Source organism: Hydra vulgaris, chromosome 03 (assembly GCF_038396675.1).
Source record: "Hydra vulgaris chromosome 03, alternate assembly HydraT2T_AEP".
In the NCBI taxonomy this organism is placed as follows: domain Eukaryota; kingdom Metazoa; phylum Cnidaria; class Hydrozoa; order Anthoathecata; family Hydridae; genus Hydra; species Hydra vulgaris.
In genome coordinates this window covers 59826805-59844732 of record NC_088922.1, presented here as the reverse complement: position 1 = coordinate 59844732, position 17928 = coordinate 59826805, and the positions used below count along the sequence as shown (strand labels likewise).

General features: G+C 26.8%; 2 protein-coding genes across 4 annotated transcripts; one reads left to right on the top strand and one right to left on the bottom strand.

The window, feature by feature from the left end:
• The first annotated feature begins 11889 nt into the window (after nucleotides 1-11889).
• On the top strand, nucleotides 11890-13639 carry LOC136078311 (putative nuclease HARBI1). Its single transcript, XM_065793855.1, has 4 exons — nucleotides 11890-12030; nucleotides 12166-12444; nucleotides 12577-12834; nucleotides 13045-13639. The coding sequence occupies exons 1-4, from the start codon at nucleotides 11953-11955 to the stop codon at nucleotides 13477-13479; spliced, it is 1050 nt and encodes a 349-aa protein (XP_065649927.1). The 5' UTR covers nucleotides 11890-11952; the 3' UTR covers nucleotides 13480-13639.
• A 251-nt stretch (nucleotides 13640-13890) lies between these two features.
• LOC136078310 (uncharacterized) lies at nucleotides 13891-16610 on the bottom strand. 3 transcript variants are annotated; one of them, XM_065793853.1, is made up of 7 exons: nucleotides 16314-16610; nucleotides 16019-16201; nucleotides 15536-15700; nucleotides 15116-15364; nucleotides 14637-14678; nucleotides 14106-14407; nucleotides 13891-14024 (listed from the first exon to the last, which is right to left on the bottom strand). In XM_065793853.1, the coding sequence occupies exons 2-7, from the start codon at nucleotides 16071-16073 to the stop codon at nucleotides 14004-14006; spliced, it is 834 nt and encodes a 277-aa protein (XP_065649925.1). In that variant the 5' UTR covers nucleotides 16074-16201; nucleotides 16314-16610; the 3' UTR covers nucleotides 13891-14003. The 3 variants fall into 3 exon arrangements, with proteins under 3 accessions (XP_065649925.1, XP_065649924.1, XP_065649926.1); XM_065793852.1 differs by having other exon boundaries at nucleotides 14637-14714; nucleotides 16314-16609; XM_065793854.1 differs by lacking the exon at nucleotides 16019-16201 and having other exon boundaries at nucleotides 14637-14714; nucleotides 16314-16608.
• Between the last annotated feature and the right edge of the window lie 1318 nt (nucleotides 16611-17928).

Below are 17928 nucleotides of genomic sequence, written 5' to 3'. Positions count from 1 at the left end.
CTGTCCTTCGAATTTGACATATGCATCAACAGCATATTGCTGAAAAAGTATTTTACCATAGAATATAGGACTAAAAGTTTGTCTAACGGCAAGCCTGTAATTATAATACTGAGACAAAGTAACATGGTTTCTAACACGAGTTACACGATCAGGGTTGTGCTCCAGTTGACTGTGCCATTCAGCATTGCGGCTCGGGAAAAAATACACGATAGGATCTAAATTTGTAGACATAGATGAAATTGTTCTCAAAGACTGACCTCGAGGGTATATAACAATTTCCCTGGATGCAGGTGGAGCACTATTATCTCCCACAAACACAATAGCAACTTCCTCATGGGATGGAAGATGTAACGTTGTCTATCATGACCTTCAAGCAAAAATATTTTGACAACAGAAATCGGTCTACCTTCTAAAGCTGCTCGGCGGATTTCTTCATTGTCTCCTTTTACCATATTTTTAAATGCAAGAGTAAATGGGTTTTCTTGATTAATAAAATGTTTCTAAGAGTTGCATTAACTCATGTATACAACCATCATTACCAGGTTGCTCCATTCTGAATGACACTGTTGCATTAGGATCATAGATATATAACTGACAATATGTGGGCTGAACACCTTCTTCAGGCCTTAAATTTCCAACACGGTGCAAAATTTGCCCACAGACGCTAAAACAGAAAGGGCCATTTTTTGAGGGAGGAGCTATTTTGGCTTTGAAGGAAGCAAAGTTAAAGAGAAATTATAACTCCTTATGTGATTAAAAAAATTTTGATTGACAGAATGATCAACATGGTTTCCTGTCATTAAAAGAGAAAGAGGAGTTAATACAACTTTTCCTGAATGCCAGCACAAAAATTGAGTTTTATTTAAAAACTTCTTTGCACCACAATACTGACAAATATGGTTTAATTCTCCCAGGTAGTTACTCTCTGTGTCAATATTATTTCTTGCTATGCAATGCATAATATACCTATTGAGTTCTCGTGTAGCTTGATTTCATTCATTTTAATTATAATTTATTTCAGCTGGCCTGGGCTGGTCACTCTCATTTGGACAACAATTTATCTCAGCCAGCCTACGCACAGCTCTTTCATTTCGGCCTAGCCTGGTTTTTTTCATTTCGACGAAGTCTAATAATTTTACTTCTTAAATTATCAGACATAACTTAGCATCAAAGGAGTGTGTAAAAATGAAACACTTCATATATAAAAGATATACAAAAAGATATACTTCATATATACAAAATATAAACCTATATAACCTTAACACATATAAACACATAATAAATAACACACAAATATAAATAAATATATAAATTAAGAAAAATATATAAGCTAGAAACTTTACAAATACAACCTTATTTTTGTAATATTTGTTTAATGACATACCTCGTAATAAATGTTTCACAACTTTAAAAAAACAAACGATCAAACGGCCTTTTTATATTATAAAAGCAAACAGATAGCACATACCCTTTAATGACGTAATTCTTATTGCTCTTCGTTGCACTTTTTCGAATGTATTTTTCATAATAAGGATTCCAAATAGGTAAAGCATAATCTAAATGGGGACGAACTAACATAAAATAAAGCAGTTTCAACAATTTCTAATTTATGTATTTAAAACGATGTCTTATTTGACCTAATATTCTGTTTGCCTTTCCAGCTTTCATATTTACATGGCCATGTCATTTTAAATCGTTAGATATTAAGACACCTAAATCTTGTTTCAAAGACGTTTTTAACATAGTACACTGATTTGAATTGTTTGTTAGTTTACTCCTATAATAGTTGTTGTGTGGATTTTTTTTTTCCAATATAGATATTTTTATATTTTTCTGTTTTGAAGTTAACAACCATTTACTAAGGTTAATTAATCCTGATACACAGTAATACACAGTTTTCATAAATATTGATCATTAAAGTACAGTTTACAACATCTAACATCTAATTTTACTTCTAATTTTATTTTTTTTCATAATTTACTTTCTTCTTTTTTCTTTTTACCTACTTCTTTTTTATAATTTTCTTTCTTCTTTTTCCTTTTTAACGTTAAATAAATAACTCCGCTTTTTGCGAAGCCTTTGTTAGAGTGTAAATGAAAAAAAGATATTTATATATTTGAAATAGTAAATTGAATTTCTTCAAGTGAATTAAAAATTATTAATTTACTTGTACAGTAAATTAAAAATTTGTTACCTCCTATCAAATAGGCTGTTGAATGTTTTGTTTCGAAACTGATTCTCTTGGTTTAGTTTTGTCTGAACATTTTAAGGAAGACATTACTATTTTCTTACAATATATTTTTTTATGGCATTTATCAAACTTGAATTGTCATTAAACAAATCTTTATAAATACACAAACGTTTTAAAAATTAAAAATGTATATGAAGATAATTTCTGAGCTACTCGAAAAACAGAAGAATGATATTCTAGAAGAAACAAGAAAGATATTAAAAGATCATGAAAAAGTATTCACGTCAATAACGACAGCAAATGTGACAATACTTACTGAGCGGTTAGAAAAGAATTGGTTAGAAAAAGTTGGTAGCGAAAGTTCAATCTAAAAAATACCAAACTAAAATCAATAACATTGCAAACGAATTAGAAACAATAAATTAAAAAGTTATGTCTCTTGAAGCTAATTGCAGCGATATTATCAAAGCTATTCAAATTAACGAAGAAATTATTACGGATAAATTTGAAGTTGATTAGAAAAAAACAAAAGAGTTAAGCATTACTATGAAAGACAATAGCGAAATAATTAAAATAAAAAGTAAACTTAGAGAAATTGAAGATCGCTCACAAAGGAACAAACTAAGAATAGTCAGCATAAAGGAAAACAAAAATGAAAATTGAAGTGTCAGTGAATCCAAGGTGCAAAATCTTTTTGAAGATAAACTTAGTTTAAAATATATAAAAATTGAGAGGGCTCTCAGACTGGCCTTATTATTACAGTTCAAACGTTTCAGCAATGACTGCTAACATACATGATAATGCACTACCTATCCTGCATCTAAATATAAGGAGTATACAAAAAAATTTGTTAAACTTAAGGTGGCTCACATAGAAAAAATTTTTTTTTGAATAAAAGCAATTCCAGCGGTTCATATATATTTTAGTTTCCTTTTGATAATATAGAAAACTAAAAATTTGATAAAAAAACTTTAAGTAAATTATATTTAAGACAAATTTTATCAAAATCAGTGTTAAAAGGGGGAAAATCTGAAAAAGTTTAAAACACTGTTTCTTGATCAATTTTATTCAAAATTCAATAATTTTTTGTTTATAGCTTCTTTATATTATTATCATTCATTTCTACTAAAACAAAAGAAAAATACTTAGAAAATCTCAAATTGGACACAATATAAAAAAAAACAACCAAATTATACATTAAAAAAACAGGTGTTCGGGGTTTTAAATGTTATAAAATTATTCTTAGTTAATTATTTTAGTACATCTGAAATCTTAATGATCAAGGAACATGTACTGAAAATTTCAGCCAAAAAGCTTTTCTTAATCACGAGATATCCGGTTTTAAAGTTGCAAAAAAATGGAAAAACGAAAAGCTTGGAAAAACGAAAAACAAAAACAGAAACAAAAAAAAAATATTTTAAACAATTACATCAACTTAAAAACCACCAGAAACATAGACTTCAGCAACATCTTTGTTGTTTGCATTATATGAAAGACCTTTTTTCTTGGTTCTTAATTGTTTACGTCTTTTTTTAGTCTTCTCATTACACTTATTTACAGACCATCGAATACTTAACTTATTAAGTAATATATTAGCTTTTTGCATAAATCTGCATCCATTAATTGCAAACTCTGCCATTACATTGTTTACACCATTTGCTCCATCATTAAAATAAACTATGGCAGAATTAATACCAATCTCTAATACATCTTTTGTTACAAAAGTGTTTTTCGGACAACGTGACCATACAATATTGTTGAAACCTTCGTTGGCATTTTGGGTTTGTCCATGAAGACATTTTGATAACAACTCGTCACTTCTAAGTTCTAAAAATGTTGGCAACAAAATTTGAAAACTCCATGATGGTAAATTTATATTCTTTTTATAATTGCTGGTGCCATTAATTAAATCTTTTTTATATTTGCACCAACTGGCCGATCCAGGTGGACAAAACTGATGTCGAACTTTGTCCCCTTTATCTGTTTCACAGCAATGCCAAACAATTGCTAAGACAGCTTTTTTCATAGCGTATAAATTATTTAAATTCTGTCGGATGGCAAGTCCATAAAAGTTTTGCATTGAGTTAATTGTTTTATCTGTTAGCTTACCGCGACCAGACAAAGAATTTTTTGTTCCTTTGAACTTTTTACGAAGATTTCGAAGTCTGTTTCCACATTTCTTTTGCACATGTCCGACACATTCTAATTTAATTGGATTAATACCATAATCTTTATAAACATTACAAGCAAATAATTCTTTGTATGAAGATGTATCTCCATCACCAAGGTACTCATTGTAAATAAGGTTGTTTTTCAAAACTGACCGCTGAAAAATCTCCACTGCACCAGTTGACTCCATTGCACCCGATGAACTTTGATGGTTAATTGAACATTTATGCTTGGAAAGCCAGTTTTGGTGTTCTTCAGAGCCTTTTTTTCTACTCCAAATTTGACACTGCCTGCAATACTTTGTCATTACATAAATATCAATACACTTGCCATGGTTTATAGCTGCAACATAACCATTAAGGGATGAAAATCCCCTCTTCTGCCAAGAACCATCTACTGAAACACGACATGTTGTGATGCCTAAATGAGCTTTATTTTCAGGGTTTAACTTAATCTCGCCAACTGCTTTTACTATGCTATTACTTGCTACATTATTGTAAGCTTTATACAAATGACTGATTATGTTTCGATAACTGGGTTCAGATAATGACTCTATATTGAGGCATCTAGCAAAACTTTTTATTGCTGCAAGACCTTTCCCATTTTCTCGAAAAGCAATTACATTTCGAACATTAATTTCAAATAGATTGCGTCCCTGTGTGGAAATGTTGTTTTCATTATAGACATCAACAGTTATTGATGCATCTTGAGGACAGGAACAAGTTGGAGATGTATAAAATTCATTGCTCCAATTACAAAAAAAGCATTTTATTAAAAGTTTGTTTGCAAAACCCATTCTTAGATCAAATTTATTGGATAAACTCAGCTTTTGTGCATTACACACAGTGCATGTTAAACTACTTATAAGATCTTTAAGAATTTTAAAATTTACGAACAAAAAATAATTATCATCATCTTCTTTAGAAGTCTCATTCGAAGTTTTTGATAATTTTTGATAACGAAGTGAAGAAGATTTTAAAGTTTCTGTCACCTTGCTTGACTTGATAAACCGATTTCCTTTAAACTTACATTTTTTCTTTCTTCTTAAATTCTGTTTACTGGACATTATCAATAATCTGATAAAAAATACAAGTTAAATGCTTTGACATATCAATAGCTACCAAAACTTGAATCAAGCTGTGCAACTCTACAATAAATGACAACTCACTATAATACATGACAAATTAAAAGCCGCATTATTTAGTTGCATATATTGTACAATATACAGACTTTATTTAGATATTAATTTCATATTTTAAAATAAAAATACATAATTTTTTAACAAAAATATTTTTGAATATTATTTAAAAATTTTCCGCTAAAAAGAAATTTTAATCTTAAAAAATTAAACCTACCTATGAAAAATGTTAAATTAAACTAATAGTAGTAAGTATTTTATGCAAAATGTATATATTTTCTAGAAGAATGATAAATTTTGCATTGAATGATATATTAAAAAAAAAAATCAAGTTTTTTTAAAAAAATGAGTTTTTTTTCTATATGAGCCACCTTAAGGAATTTTTATTTAGCGTCAAAATAAATTTTCAAATTTTATGCTAACAAAAACATGGTGCCGAAATAAAGAAATTGAAAGTAACTTTTACTTTCAAATTAATAATTATAAAGTTATTCATCAAATAAGAGTATCTGAAAAAGCAGGAGGAGAAGTGTGCATTTCATACACAATTCTTTAGATTTTAAACTTCGTAATGAATTGTGCACAAAAACAAAAGATTATGAGTAATTAATCGTTGAGGTATTAAACAACACCAACAAAAACATAATTTTGCACGTCGTATATACCGCCTTAATATATAATAGGTAATACAAAATATAATAAGTATATAACCGATATAATAATAATGGGTATATAGACCGCCTTAATTTATAATAGGTAATATAATATATAATAGGTAATATAAAAGCATTTAACAAACACTTTAAATGTTTAATTGAAAAAAATGATATTTGTGGTAAACTAATTTAATTTGTGGGCAATCTCAATTTAGACTTGCTCAACTATGAAAAAAATAAAAGCATCAGAAATTTAACCAATATTATATTTCAAAATGGTTTCATTCAATTAACAAACCAACACGCATAACAAAAAATAGTGCTACATTAATTGATCATATCATAATTAACAATTTCAAAAACATAAACGTTATACTTGATTATTTGTCACTGACATTTCAGACCACTTGCCAGTGTTTATAATTTCGCAAAAAAACATCAATAAAATATTAGGTAAAAAATAAAATTAAAAATTAATAAAATTAATAATTTTATCAATCTGTTATCCACAACAAATTGGGAACCTATTTTAAAAATTAAAAATGCAGAGGAAGCTTAAGTTTTCCTAGCATATTTCAAAGCCACCATAATGAAGCTTTCCTAATTATTGGTAAGTTTATCAAAATCAAATCCCAGCAAAATCCTTGGACAACAACGGGAATATTAAAGTCATAAAAAAAAAAACACAACGCTTATACGAAAAGCTTATTAAAAAAAGAACTTATGAAAAATTATAGAAATTATAAACGGCTCTTCGAAACAGTTATTTGAAAAGTATTCAAAAAGGCAGTATTATACTAATCAGTTACTTTCCTGCAAAAACAAAGCACAAAAAATATGGTGCATGATGTACAAAATGATGTACAAAAAAAAAATTGGCGTATAATGAAAGAGGTGATAACGGATTTCCCAAATAACTCATTTTAAATAATCATGAAATTACTAATGATTCTTTAATCGCTAATTCTTTCAATCATGCGTTTGTTTATGCGGGGCCAAATTTGACCTCAAAAATAAAAAATAGTAAAACTAGCTTTGAATCATACATAACCTCTAATAATAATCTTGTGGAAAATAATAAGTTATCTGAAGTAGAACTATTTGATGCTGTAAATTTATTAAAATCAAATAAAGGTAATGTTGATGATGTAAATAGAAATACAATAGTTAAATCAATATTTTATTTAAAAACTCCGCTTTTGAACATTTTCAGTCTGTCTTTAGAACAAGGAATCTTTCCAGATAAACTAAAAGTTGCAAGGGTAATACGAGTTCTAAAATCTGGAGATGGAGCTTGTATTGCAAATTATAGATCTGTTTCAATACTCCCATGCTTCTCAAAAATATTAAAACATATTATCTATAAAAGATGTACTATTTCTTAGATATCAATAATATTCTTTATAATAAACAATTTGGATTCAAAAATAATCACTCTACTGATCAGGAAATTTTTCATCTTGTTCATGATATTCTTAAATCTTTTGAAGAAAATAAAAATACCTTAGGCGTTTTTATTGATCTCAGCAAGGCTATTGATACTGTAAATCATTATATTTTATTAAACAAATTAAAAAATTACGATATTAAACACTCAATCCTTAAATTGTTTAAAAGCTACCAGTCAAATAGACAGCAATATATTTCTCATAATTACTGAAAAACTAACATGAATATATCTTGTGGAGTAGCACAAGGATCTATAATAGATCCGTTCTTATTTCTAGTATATATAAATGATCTAAGCAAATCTTGTAATGAATTAGAACAATCTTATTTGACGAGGCAAAATTCCATTAAAAACATGGAGAGATCATATAAAATATATTGAAGGTAAAATATCAAGGAGCATTTTTATATAGCAAGAACTTTTTTAAATTCAAATTGATTGAAAACCTTATATATCTTTTTTTTATTTATTCTTATTTTAACTACGCTAATATAGCATGATGTAGTGCCAATTCAATAAATCAAAAAAACTCTTTAATATGCAAAACATGCAATCAGAATTATATCCAATGTAAACCGCTATCCACTCTGCCAACATTTATTTACTAAGTTAAATATACTAAATATCTGTCAAATAAATATTTACTATCTTCTAATTTTTATGTTCAAAATTAATAAACGTATTATTCCCAAAACTTTTAATCCTTTTTTCAAAACTAATCAGAATAAACACTTAACTATATATGTTCAAATAATACCTATATACAACCCAAAAGTTATTTTGCGGCAACTTATTTTTCTATTTCAATTAGAGGACTAAAGGCATGTCATAAAATACTCACAACTGAACTTAAAACTCTTAAAATGTTAAAGGAGTTTAGAGCTAAACTTAAAAAGTTATTACTAAAAAATGATTTACCCAAAACTATTTCCAAAATTGCAAAATATCCTTATGATTGATCTATCAATTAAATGAAAAGTATATTAATTTTAGAAACGCTTAAGTTGAATGCACTTGGTAACTTTTTAAATTTTTTTATGTTTTTGTGGTTTAATATGAGTTGTCATTCTTTTTATTTTTTGATCCTTTGGCTTTGTTTTTGTGATCTGAAGTTTATTATTTAAAAAAAAATGATAATAATAAAAATTAATTCATGAATTTTCAATTAATAAAAATTAAATTTTTTCGTGCTTTTAGAAAAGTATGTTTAAGTAAATAGCCTTTCTTGTTATTTTTTAATAATAGAGGTTTTATTTATTTTTTTACCTATTTTACGTTTGTTCATTTTATATTGTTAACGGAAGTGCTTATTTTTAAAATAAACTTTATTTTTACGGAATTTATCAAGAGGCGTGGCGATAAGACATATTAGTCTTCTTCTCGCCCCTGCTACATATATATCTTGTTATTTACATACGGTTTGTACATATTTACACAGCAAAAAAAACAAAAGTAACAACAAAAAAGAAGCAAGCAAACAAACAAACAAAAAATGAGGAAATACCACCGAATACTCAAGTTCCATAAATGGAACTTGGGTATAAGGAGGTATTTCATCATATTTGACTAGAAATATGGAATCAAAAAGGAAAAACATGAAAACTTGATAACAAAGGCTAGAACAATATCAAAACAACCTCAAATTTTAAGATTTTTTAAAAACCAATCAAAAAAGTGATTTCAAGACCTACAGCCATGAATGGATTTATTTCCAATGTCATTATTAACAATTATTATTGCTTTAAATTGTTGCTGTTAAAAATAGCAATGAAAATAAAGTTTTTTCTACTATTGTAGCGGAAAAAACTGTTATCTAACCGGTTTTATTTTATTGAAACCCGGTTAAATTACAGTTTTAGTCAAGTATAATAACAAAAAAATGGATGCGGAGCGGTACATTTGTTTCTAATCTTAAAATTATAACTTTTAAGTTAAGTATTACTTAATTTTTTAAAATAGTTACTTTCAACCTAGGCAAGCGTTTGCCTGATGAAATTACTCCAAGGCCTATTTTTACAAGTACAAATGTATTTGATTTGCCATACTTTTGCAGTCAAAGTCTTTATCACTTTACACTGGTTACACAGTGAGTTTTAACATTTTCAAAAGTCTGGTTTTTAATTTCTTAAAAATTTGTGGAAATGAAAAAAGTTGCTTCTAATTAAATGTATAAACATTTTCTGGTCAAAAACTTACAACTAAAAACAAACTATTGTAAATCTATAAATATTTTATACAATGTCATTAAACGTATGTTATTTAATATTGGGTGAGCAGTAAACCAAAATAAACTATGCAAATCAAATGTTCACAGAAGAAAGCTCTAGCAATATTTGCCTCTGAACATATGTATGTATATGTATGTATATATTTACATACATTATATATATATATATATATATATATATATATATATATATATATATATATACATATATGTACATAGGTATATATATGTATGCGTATATATATATATATCTATGTATATATGCATATATGAATTTATATGTATGTATATATGTGTATATATGCAAATGTGTATATATGTGTATACATATATTATACATATATATATATATATATATATATATATATATATATATATATATATATATATATATATATATATGTATGTATATATATATGTCTATATATATATGTATCTATATATATATATATATATATATATATATATATATATATATATATATATATATATATATATATATATATATATATATATACACACATATATATATATGTATAATATATATACATATATATACACATACACATATATACATACATATAAACTTACATATATATATATATTCATATATATATATATATATTCATATATACATATAAATATATATATATATATATATATATATATATATATATATATATATACATATATATATATACATATATATATATATATATATATATATATATATATATATATATATATATATATATATATATATATATATATATATACAGTCCTCGAAGTGGGAAAAAAAAAGGTAGAGGGATGGTTTATAATATTTTCTAATCACCATCTCCCCTATCCTAAAATTATAGATTTCGTATTTTGTGTAGATTAAATAAAGGAATTATAAATCCCTAGAGTATCTCTATAGTAAAAAACCTATCTTAAAAAAACAACTTGAGTTCCGTTATATTCTTAAAAGACTGTCACTGTAAAATATTGAGTTAAGTTTCACATCAAACGTCATTAAGCAATCAAAAAACAATGGTTTATTTAAACATTTTATTTTTAAACAAGTCTTATTTTTTTGTATTTACCAATCTTTAAATAATTGAAAAAAAATTCATTCAGAATATCTTCCAAATGTTTCACTTTCATTTATAGACTTTAATGCCGGCGCTTCACAATTCCTAAAATTAGCATCGCGATGTCCCTTCCCAAATCGTTTAATGACATAATCCTTTGGATCGAAATGCGTAATTGGTGGATCTACTAATGAAATGAACATTAAACTCGACACATTTTATTAATAAAGAGTTTCGCAAGGAAGATAAGATTATATTCATAGTAGAAAAAGAACGCTCACATTCAGCTCACATTCATTAGGGGTTTTATTACAGTAACCAGTGGAAATGTATTCACGAAACCCTTGGACTGCCGTAATTTCACAAATATTTAAAGTTTTTGCTAATTGTCTAATATCGTTATCTCCAAAGCATGGATCTTGGTCTGCAAACCATTGTGACTTATCAAAAATTTGTAAAGTTTTTATTAAGTTATCGTTTTTTTCTTTGTTTGGATCATTTTCTTTGTCTTATAAAGATTTATGCGCAGCTCTAGTTGTAAACATTTTAGAATCAAGATTTTCACTTAGTTTACTAAAAATTTCATTTTGAATAATTTTAGAAACTTTTGCGATCTGTAGTTTGACGCCTTTAAATTCAAACTTTTCTGCTGCAAGCTGCGTTTGCGAATAATATTCACCTGGGGCCAATGCTATAAACAATTCGAAGTTTTTTTCGAGAAAAAAAATCTTTCGTAAAAACGCAATTTTTAAAGTAAATTATTTACACGTAAAAAAATGCGTAAACTCGAAGAATTTATCGCTATTTGTATTTTTTTCGGCCATTGCTATAAAGCATAAAACGTATACGTCACTTAAATTCACGCACTTTTTATATCCGTAATACGTCATTGATAACAACAATTTTTTTAAAAAATTTTATTAAGTAGGCCTACTAAATAAATTTTATTAGTTATTATGTAGGCTGTGCTGTCTATTCTATTTTTATAAATATTTTTACATTCTAGTATTTGGTGTTTAAAAAAACTGTGTAAAATTAAAATAGGAACATGGATTTAATTTTTTCGGATGAAGATTTAGATTTCGAAGTTGCAGAAAATGAGCTTCGCCACCGATTGCCTCGAGAGGTTGGAGTTTAAAGCATTACTTAAAATTACTAAATTTTGATGTTTTTTTAATGATTTGTTATCGAACAAAATCAGAAATCATACTAAATATGCACAGAAATTATATTTTTGTTTTGTTTTTCAATTTCATTTTAGTTTAATGGTCGCTCTTTTAACGAAGATGTTTCTGACAACGTTTTTCGAGAGCAGTATCGAGTCCCAAGAGCTGTATTAGATTTTTTAGAAACTAGGCTTAAAGATGATTTGCAACATTATACTAAGCGAAATAAAAGCATTTCAGTACGTTTCCAGATAATGGTATTTCTTCATTTTATTGGCACAAATGTTTTTTTTCATGTTCTTAGAGACTGTCATGGAATCTCTACCAACACAATTTATCGTATTATACACAGTGTAGGAGAAGCTATTTTCAATGTTAGTGTATTAAGTTAATAAAACTATTGAAAGTTTTACGTTGTCATATAAAGTTGCTTATTATTTTTATTTTAGTAAGTAAATTAAAAACTAAGTTTAGTAAAAATAAAAATTGTTATCCTATAAGATTAGATTCGACAAGAGATCATAAAGTGGCCCAATGATTGCTCCACTCTTCCACAGAAGTTCATGGAAATCGGAGGTTTTCCGTGCGTATGTGGTGTCCTGGATGGATCTCATATACTCCTTTCTAACCCTCCTCAAGCAGATGAAGATTCTCTAATCAATCGCCATCATGTCCATAGCATAAATGCAATGGCAGTATGTGGACCCGACACATCCATATTTTATGCATCGACCAACAGTCCAGGAAGGTGGCATGATGCACATGTAAGTCTGTCACTAAGTTATATTTTACAACTTTTAGTGCACTAATGCCGGCTATTCAACTAGTACGTGACACTTTTCGGAATGTTCATATTTGAACATACTATTTGAACTATTATGATTGCTAATTTTAATGTAGCTTAGACTAACTAATATAATGTATTATAATGTAACTTACAGTAAATTTAAATATTGTGACTTTACTGCTATTAGGTTCTAAGAAATTGCAACCTATGGAACAAGTTTGAAATTGGAGAGCTTCCATTTAATGGAGCTGTAATTTTGGCTGACTCTGCGTACCCATGTCGAGAATGGTTAATTCCACCTTTTCCCGGTGATCCAGACGGAGCTCAAAAACGTTTCAACATAGCACAGAGAAAAACTAGAAACATAATTGAGCGATGTTTTGGAATTGTCAAAAACAGGTTTTATGCTTTGAAAACTGGAATTCGTTTGCATAAGGTCGAAGATGCCTCTAAGCTTATCATGTGTGGATTTGTTATCCATAACTTGTGTATTCGACATGGAGACAACGGTAATGACTTTGAAGAACGCGAAGAAGAACAAGCTGATGAAAATCTAGCTCAAGAAAATCAGAATGATAGAGCTTTGAATAGACGATTACAGCTACTTAACTACTTTACTTAAAAATATTGTTTAAAAATTCATAAACAATTTGTTCTAGAGCATAGGATCTATCAAAATTGTTTAGACATGGATCATAGATTTGTGTCTAAATTAGTTGAATTAAAATTGGAAAAAAATTTACACAATGATTTTTTAATAAATGCAAGAAATTTTTATAAAAAATTAGACCATAAAAATATATGTTTATATTTGTTTTTAGGTATGTATATTTTGTTTTTTTATAGAGCACGCTTAAAAAATAACAGGAGATTTGTTAACTTTATAGTTGTAATGCTTGTATCTATTTCACATCGCAACAGCATTGGTCTTAATGTTTGTGTGAAGTTTTACAGAATTTATTACTGTAAGGCAATGGTGATAAAAAAATGAAATAACAATAACAATTTCAGATTGGAGTTATTTTTTTATTGTTACTAAAAAAATGTAATTGGTCATGGTTATACAAGACGAATGTTTAAATATAGTATATATTTTTATACTATAATTTTCAAAATTTAACATAAAATTATGATGTAGCTTTTCTCTTAATGCAAGAGAATTTCCTCCTAAAACAAAAAAAAATTTTTAATGATAAAGTTATACTAAATATTACTACAAATTAATTTAAAAAATAAAAAATAAAATACCGTGTCTGTATTTACAAAATGTTGCTGGTTTGAAGGTTGCATTTTCTCATGCATTAGCTTTGTTGCTGTAGTGTAATATATTGTTAAAGCCTTTTCTTTTCGAATTTGCTGTTGCCTGAGGGCAACGTCCAATTTCAAAAGTTTAACTCTTAACTCTTGTTCTTTTTCTAATCTTTCTTTTTCTAACCCTAAAACACTTACTTTCAATTTTTTAAAACTTCCATCTACTAAGAGACTTTTTCTAGCTTGTTTTCTTTTTAAATTTTTTAATGCCCCCATTGATGGTTTATTTTGAATTGAATCTAAAATTTAATTCTAGGTGTCAAAACAAGATCAGTTAACTAAAATAATAAGAAAGGTGGTTTAGATTCCTTTAAAAATAAGAAGTTTTTGATGGTTTTGGAAATACTAGTTTTAAAAAATTAAGCACAAATTGATGTTGTCTGTTATATAATTATAAGTCTAAAACCTACAATTAACTAAATTAAACAACTGAGATTTAAAAAAAAAACAATTTATAAATTGCATTACCTTGAAGTATCTGACGACTATCACCAACAAGAGTGGTATTGTCTAAATTAGGGGAGAACATACAATCAATTCTTGCATCTAATATAAACAATTAATTTGTATAGAATTTATATAAGAATAAAATAGAACTCTATAAACTATACAATATATTTATATATATATATATATATATATATTCATATATATATGTATATATATATGTATATATATATATATATATATATATATGTATATATATATATCTCTATATATATATATATCTCTATATATATATATATCTATATATATATATATATATATCTATATATATATATATCTATATATATATGTATATATATATTTATATATATATATATATATATATATATTTATATATATATATCTCTATATATATATATATCTCTATATATATATATATATATATATATATATATATATCTTATAATACAACTAGTCTTAACCAATAAAGAAAAATATACCAGACATAGATGAAATAAAAGAAGCTGTATCAGAAGATTGTTTCAAAGTAAAGTTTACTTCTTTACTTGATGAAGAAAGGGTGGCAGTGGGAGTAGAAAGTTGGTTGGGAGTGGATGACAATGCATCATCTGTCATACAAAAAGAGATATTAAAATCAGGAACATTGATTCCAGATACATTTATTGACTTCCTGTCAAGAATGTCTAAGACAACATTATCTAATTCTGTTAGTTGTCTCCCTGCAGCACCTTTAAAAAATGTATATATATATTTGTATATATTATATATATACAAAAATATTTAATTATATATGTGTGTGTACACACACACACACACACACACACACACACACACACACACACACACACACACACACACATACACACACACATATAAATATATATATAACAAAACTATACCTGTTTTTAGACTTTTAGCAAATTTTTGCATTGTAGCTCTTCGCAAATAATCCCACTCTCTATTACGCAGCTGGTTGATATCTTCAATTTTTGCCCCTAAACTATTTAAATGTGACATTATGTCTTCCCAAATTCTATTTCTATGCCTCATAGTAATAGATGGACCTAAAAGTAGAGTAAATAAATAATCAATATATAGTATAATATAGTTTTATATAGTAAAATACTAAATATTCTATAATAATATATTATTTTATAATTAGAATCATACCTAAAAAAGCTTACCTATATTATATATATATATATATATATATATATATATATACATATATATATATATATATATATACATATATATATATATATATATATATATATATATATATATATATATATATATATATATATATATATATATACATATATATAATATAATGTAATTATACATATTTTTATTTAAATAGTTTGCTAATTAAAGCATACCAAGCTTCCCAAGAAGAACCTCTTTGTTTTCTCTGATCTTTATTGCTAGTAACATTTTAAGTTCTTAAGACAGCATTTTATTTTGTTGTGTATTTGTGTATTATATGGCATAATTGTCGACTATATATACTTTTCTTTAGTCAAACATGAAAAATTTGTTTAACCAAAATTACTATCAAAAACCTAACAAGGAAAAACAACAAGGAACTGAATAATCGATTAAATGCAGATTTTAAGTAATTAGTTTAATTACTTAAATTAAATTAGTTTAATTATATTAAATTAGTTTAATTACCAAAATCCTTTTCAGTTTTATCTGTAAAATATCTACATAAAAACACAAACAGAGAATGTTCAATGATTTTGAAGTGCTAACGTTGTTCCAAGAATGGCCGCTAAAAATCACGAAGAAAATATCTAAAATAGAGATAAAAAATCTATCTGAAATTTTTTTTCGAAAAAACGCATTTTTTATCTGAAAAAGGGATTCCCTTGTTCGTTTATAGCATTGGATTTAATAGCGAAGTTTTTATCTCAAAAACGGTATTTTTTGAATGTTTATAGCAATGGACTTTTTTTTTTCTTCGCTTTTTACGGTAAAAACTTCGTGTTTTACGGAAAAAACTTCGTTTTTTATGTTTATAGCATTGGCCCCTGAATTATTTCTCATTGATTGAAATATATGGTATTTCAAGGAGATAAGCCGATGTGCATCAGGTAAAAAAGTTTGCCTATCTTGTAATTTTTTAGAAAGATGTTCTAGTTCTATTAAAGCATCTAGCATTAGTCCCATGTTGAGTATGAAATTGAAATCACATAATTTATTTTTAAGACCTGCATATTGGGCTCTGTCTCCTCCATTACGCCTTAAATCCAATGAAGATTCATGAAAGTGTTGATACAATGCTGCATAATTATTCCAAACAGCCATCACAGATCGAGCGCTAGACGACACCCATCTAGTGCCTAGAATTCGTCCAATGGAATTTAGTTTTACACTTAAAGCATTAGCAACAGTTTCCAGTTCTTTTTTGTTTTTAGGAGATGCACTGTAAATGGAATATAATTTATCAAAAAAGCTTTTCAGATTTAGGAGTAATGATGCAATCTAATTTAAAATGGACCAGTCATATTGATAAAGCTGTCGGAAAATCAAATCAAATGCTTGCTCTTATTAAACGAACTTTTAAATATTTTGACTCAAATATGGCAAAAAAATTATATACAAATTTTGTAAGACCCCATCTTGAGCTTACAATCCAAGTATGGTGTCCTTATCTGAAGCAAGACATTTTAAACTTAGAAAAAGTACAGAGAAGGGCAACAAAACTCGTACCAGCTTTTAAGAAAATGCCATATGAAAAAGACTACAGTTATTGAAATTAACAACTCTAGAAGAGCGTCGTTTAAGAGGAGATCTTATTTTTCAATATAAAATACAGAACAGTTATGAGGAAATAAATTGGATAAACGACTCAATATCTAAAGTTCAATTAAAACCTTACAATTTTCGTAGTCATAACCAAAAGTTAACAAAGGCATACTGTAAGAGTAATGCTAGATATAATTTCTTTTCATGTAGAGTCGAAAATGCTTGGAATGGTTTACCACCACATATTGTCAAATCAATAACAATTGACCAATTCAAAAATAAACCTGATAAATCAGATTATTTCAAAAATTATTTATTAAATACTAAATAATATTTATATACATTAAAAAGTAAACAATGCTATTTTTAAAACATGTATAGCTGTTATAGCACAACATTTTGTGTTATTGTGCTTCACAATTGATTTCATCAATTGTCACAGTGTGCATTATTATTATTATTATTATTATTTTTATTAAAAGAGTTTGCAATAGACGAGGCTTCTGTATTTGTTAATTCGATAAGATCAAAATAAATA

Bases quoted from the DNA above. Each gene is read 5' to 3' on its own strand.
- LOC136078311 (XM_065793855.1), top strand. From the start codon at position 11,953: ATGGATTTAATTTTTTCGGATGAAGATTTAGATTTCGAAGTTGCAGAA. The intron at 12,445-12,576 runs GTTAGTGTATTA...CTATAAGATTAG, and splicing joins TAGGAGAAGCTATTTTCAAT to ATTCGACAAGAGATCATAAA. The intron at 12,835-13,044 runs GTAAGTCTGTCA...TACTGCTATTAG, and splicing joins GAAGGTGGCATGATGCACAT to GTTCTAAGAAATTGCAACCT.
- LOC136078310 (XM_065793852.1), bottom strand. From the start codon at position 16,073: ATGTTACTAGCAATAAAGATCAGAGAAAACAAAGAGGTTCTTCTTGGG. The intron at 14,715-15,115 runs GTATATTTTTCT...TGTTTATATTAG, and splicing joins TTTTATTTCATCTATGTCTG to ATGCAAGAATTGATTGTATG. The intron at 14,025-14,105 runs GTATTTTATTTT...TTTTTGTTTTAG, and splicing joins ATTTTGTAAATACAGACACG to GAGGAAATTCTCTTGCATTA.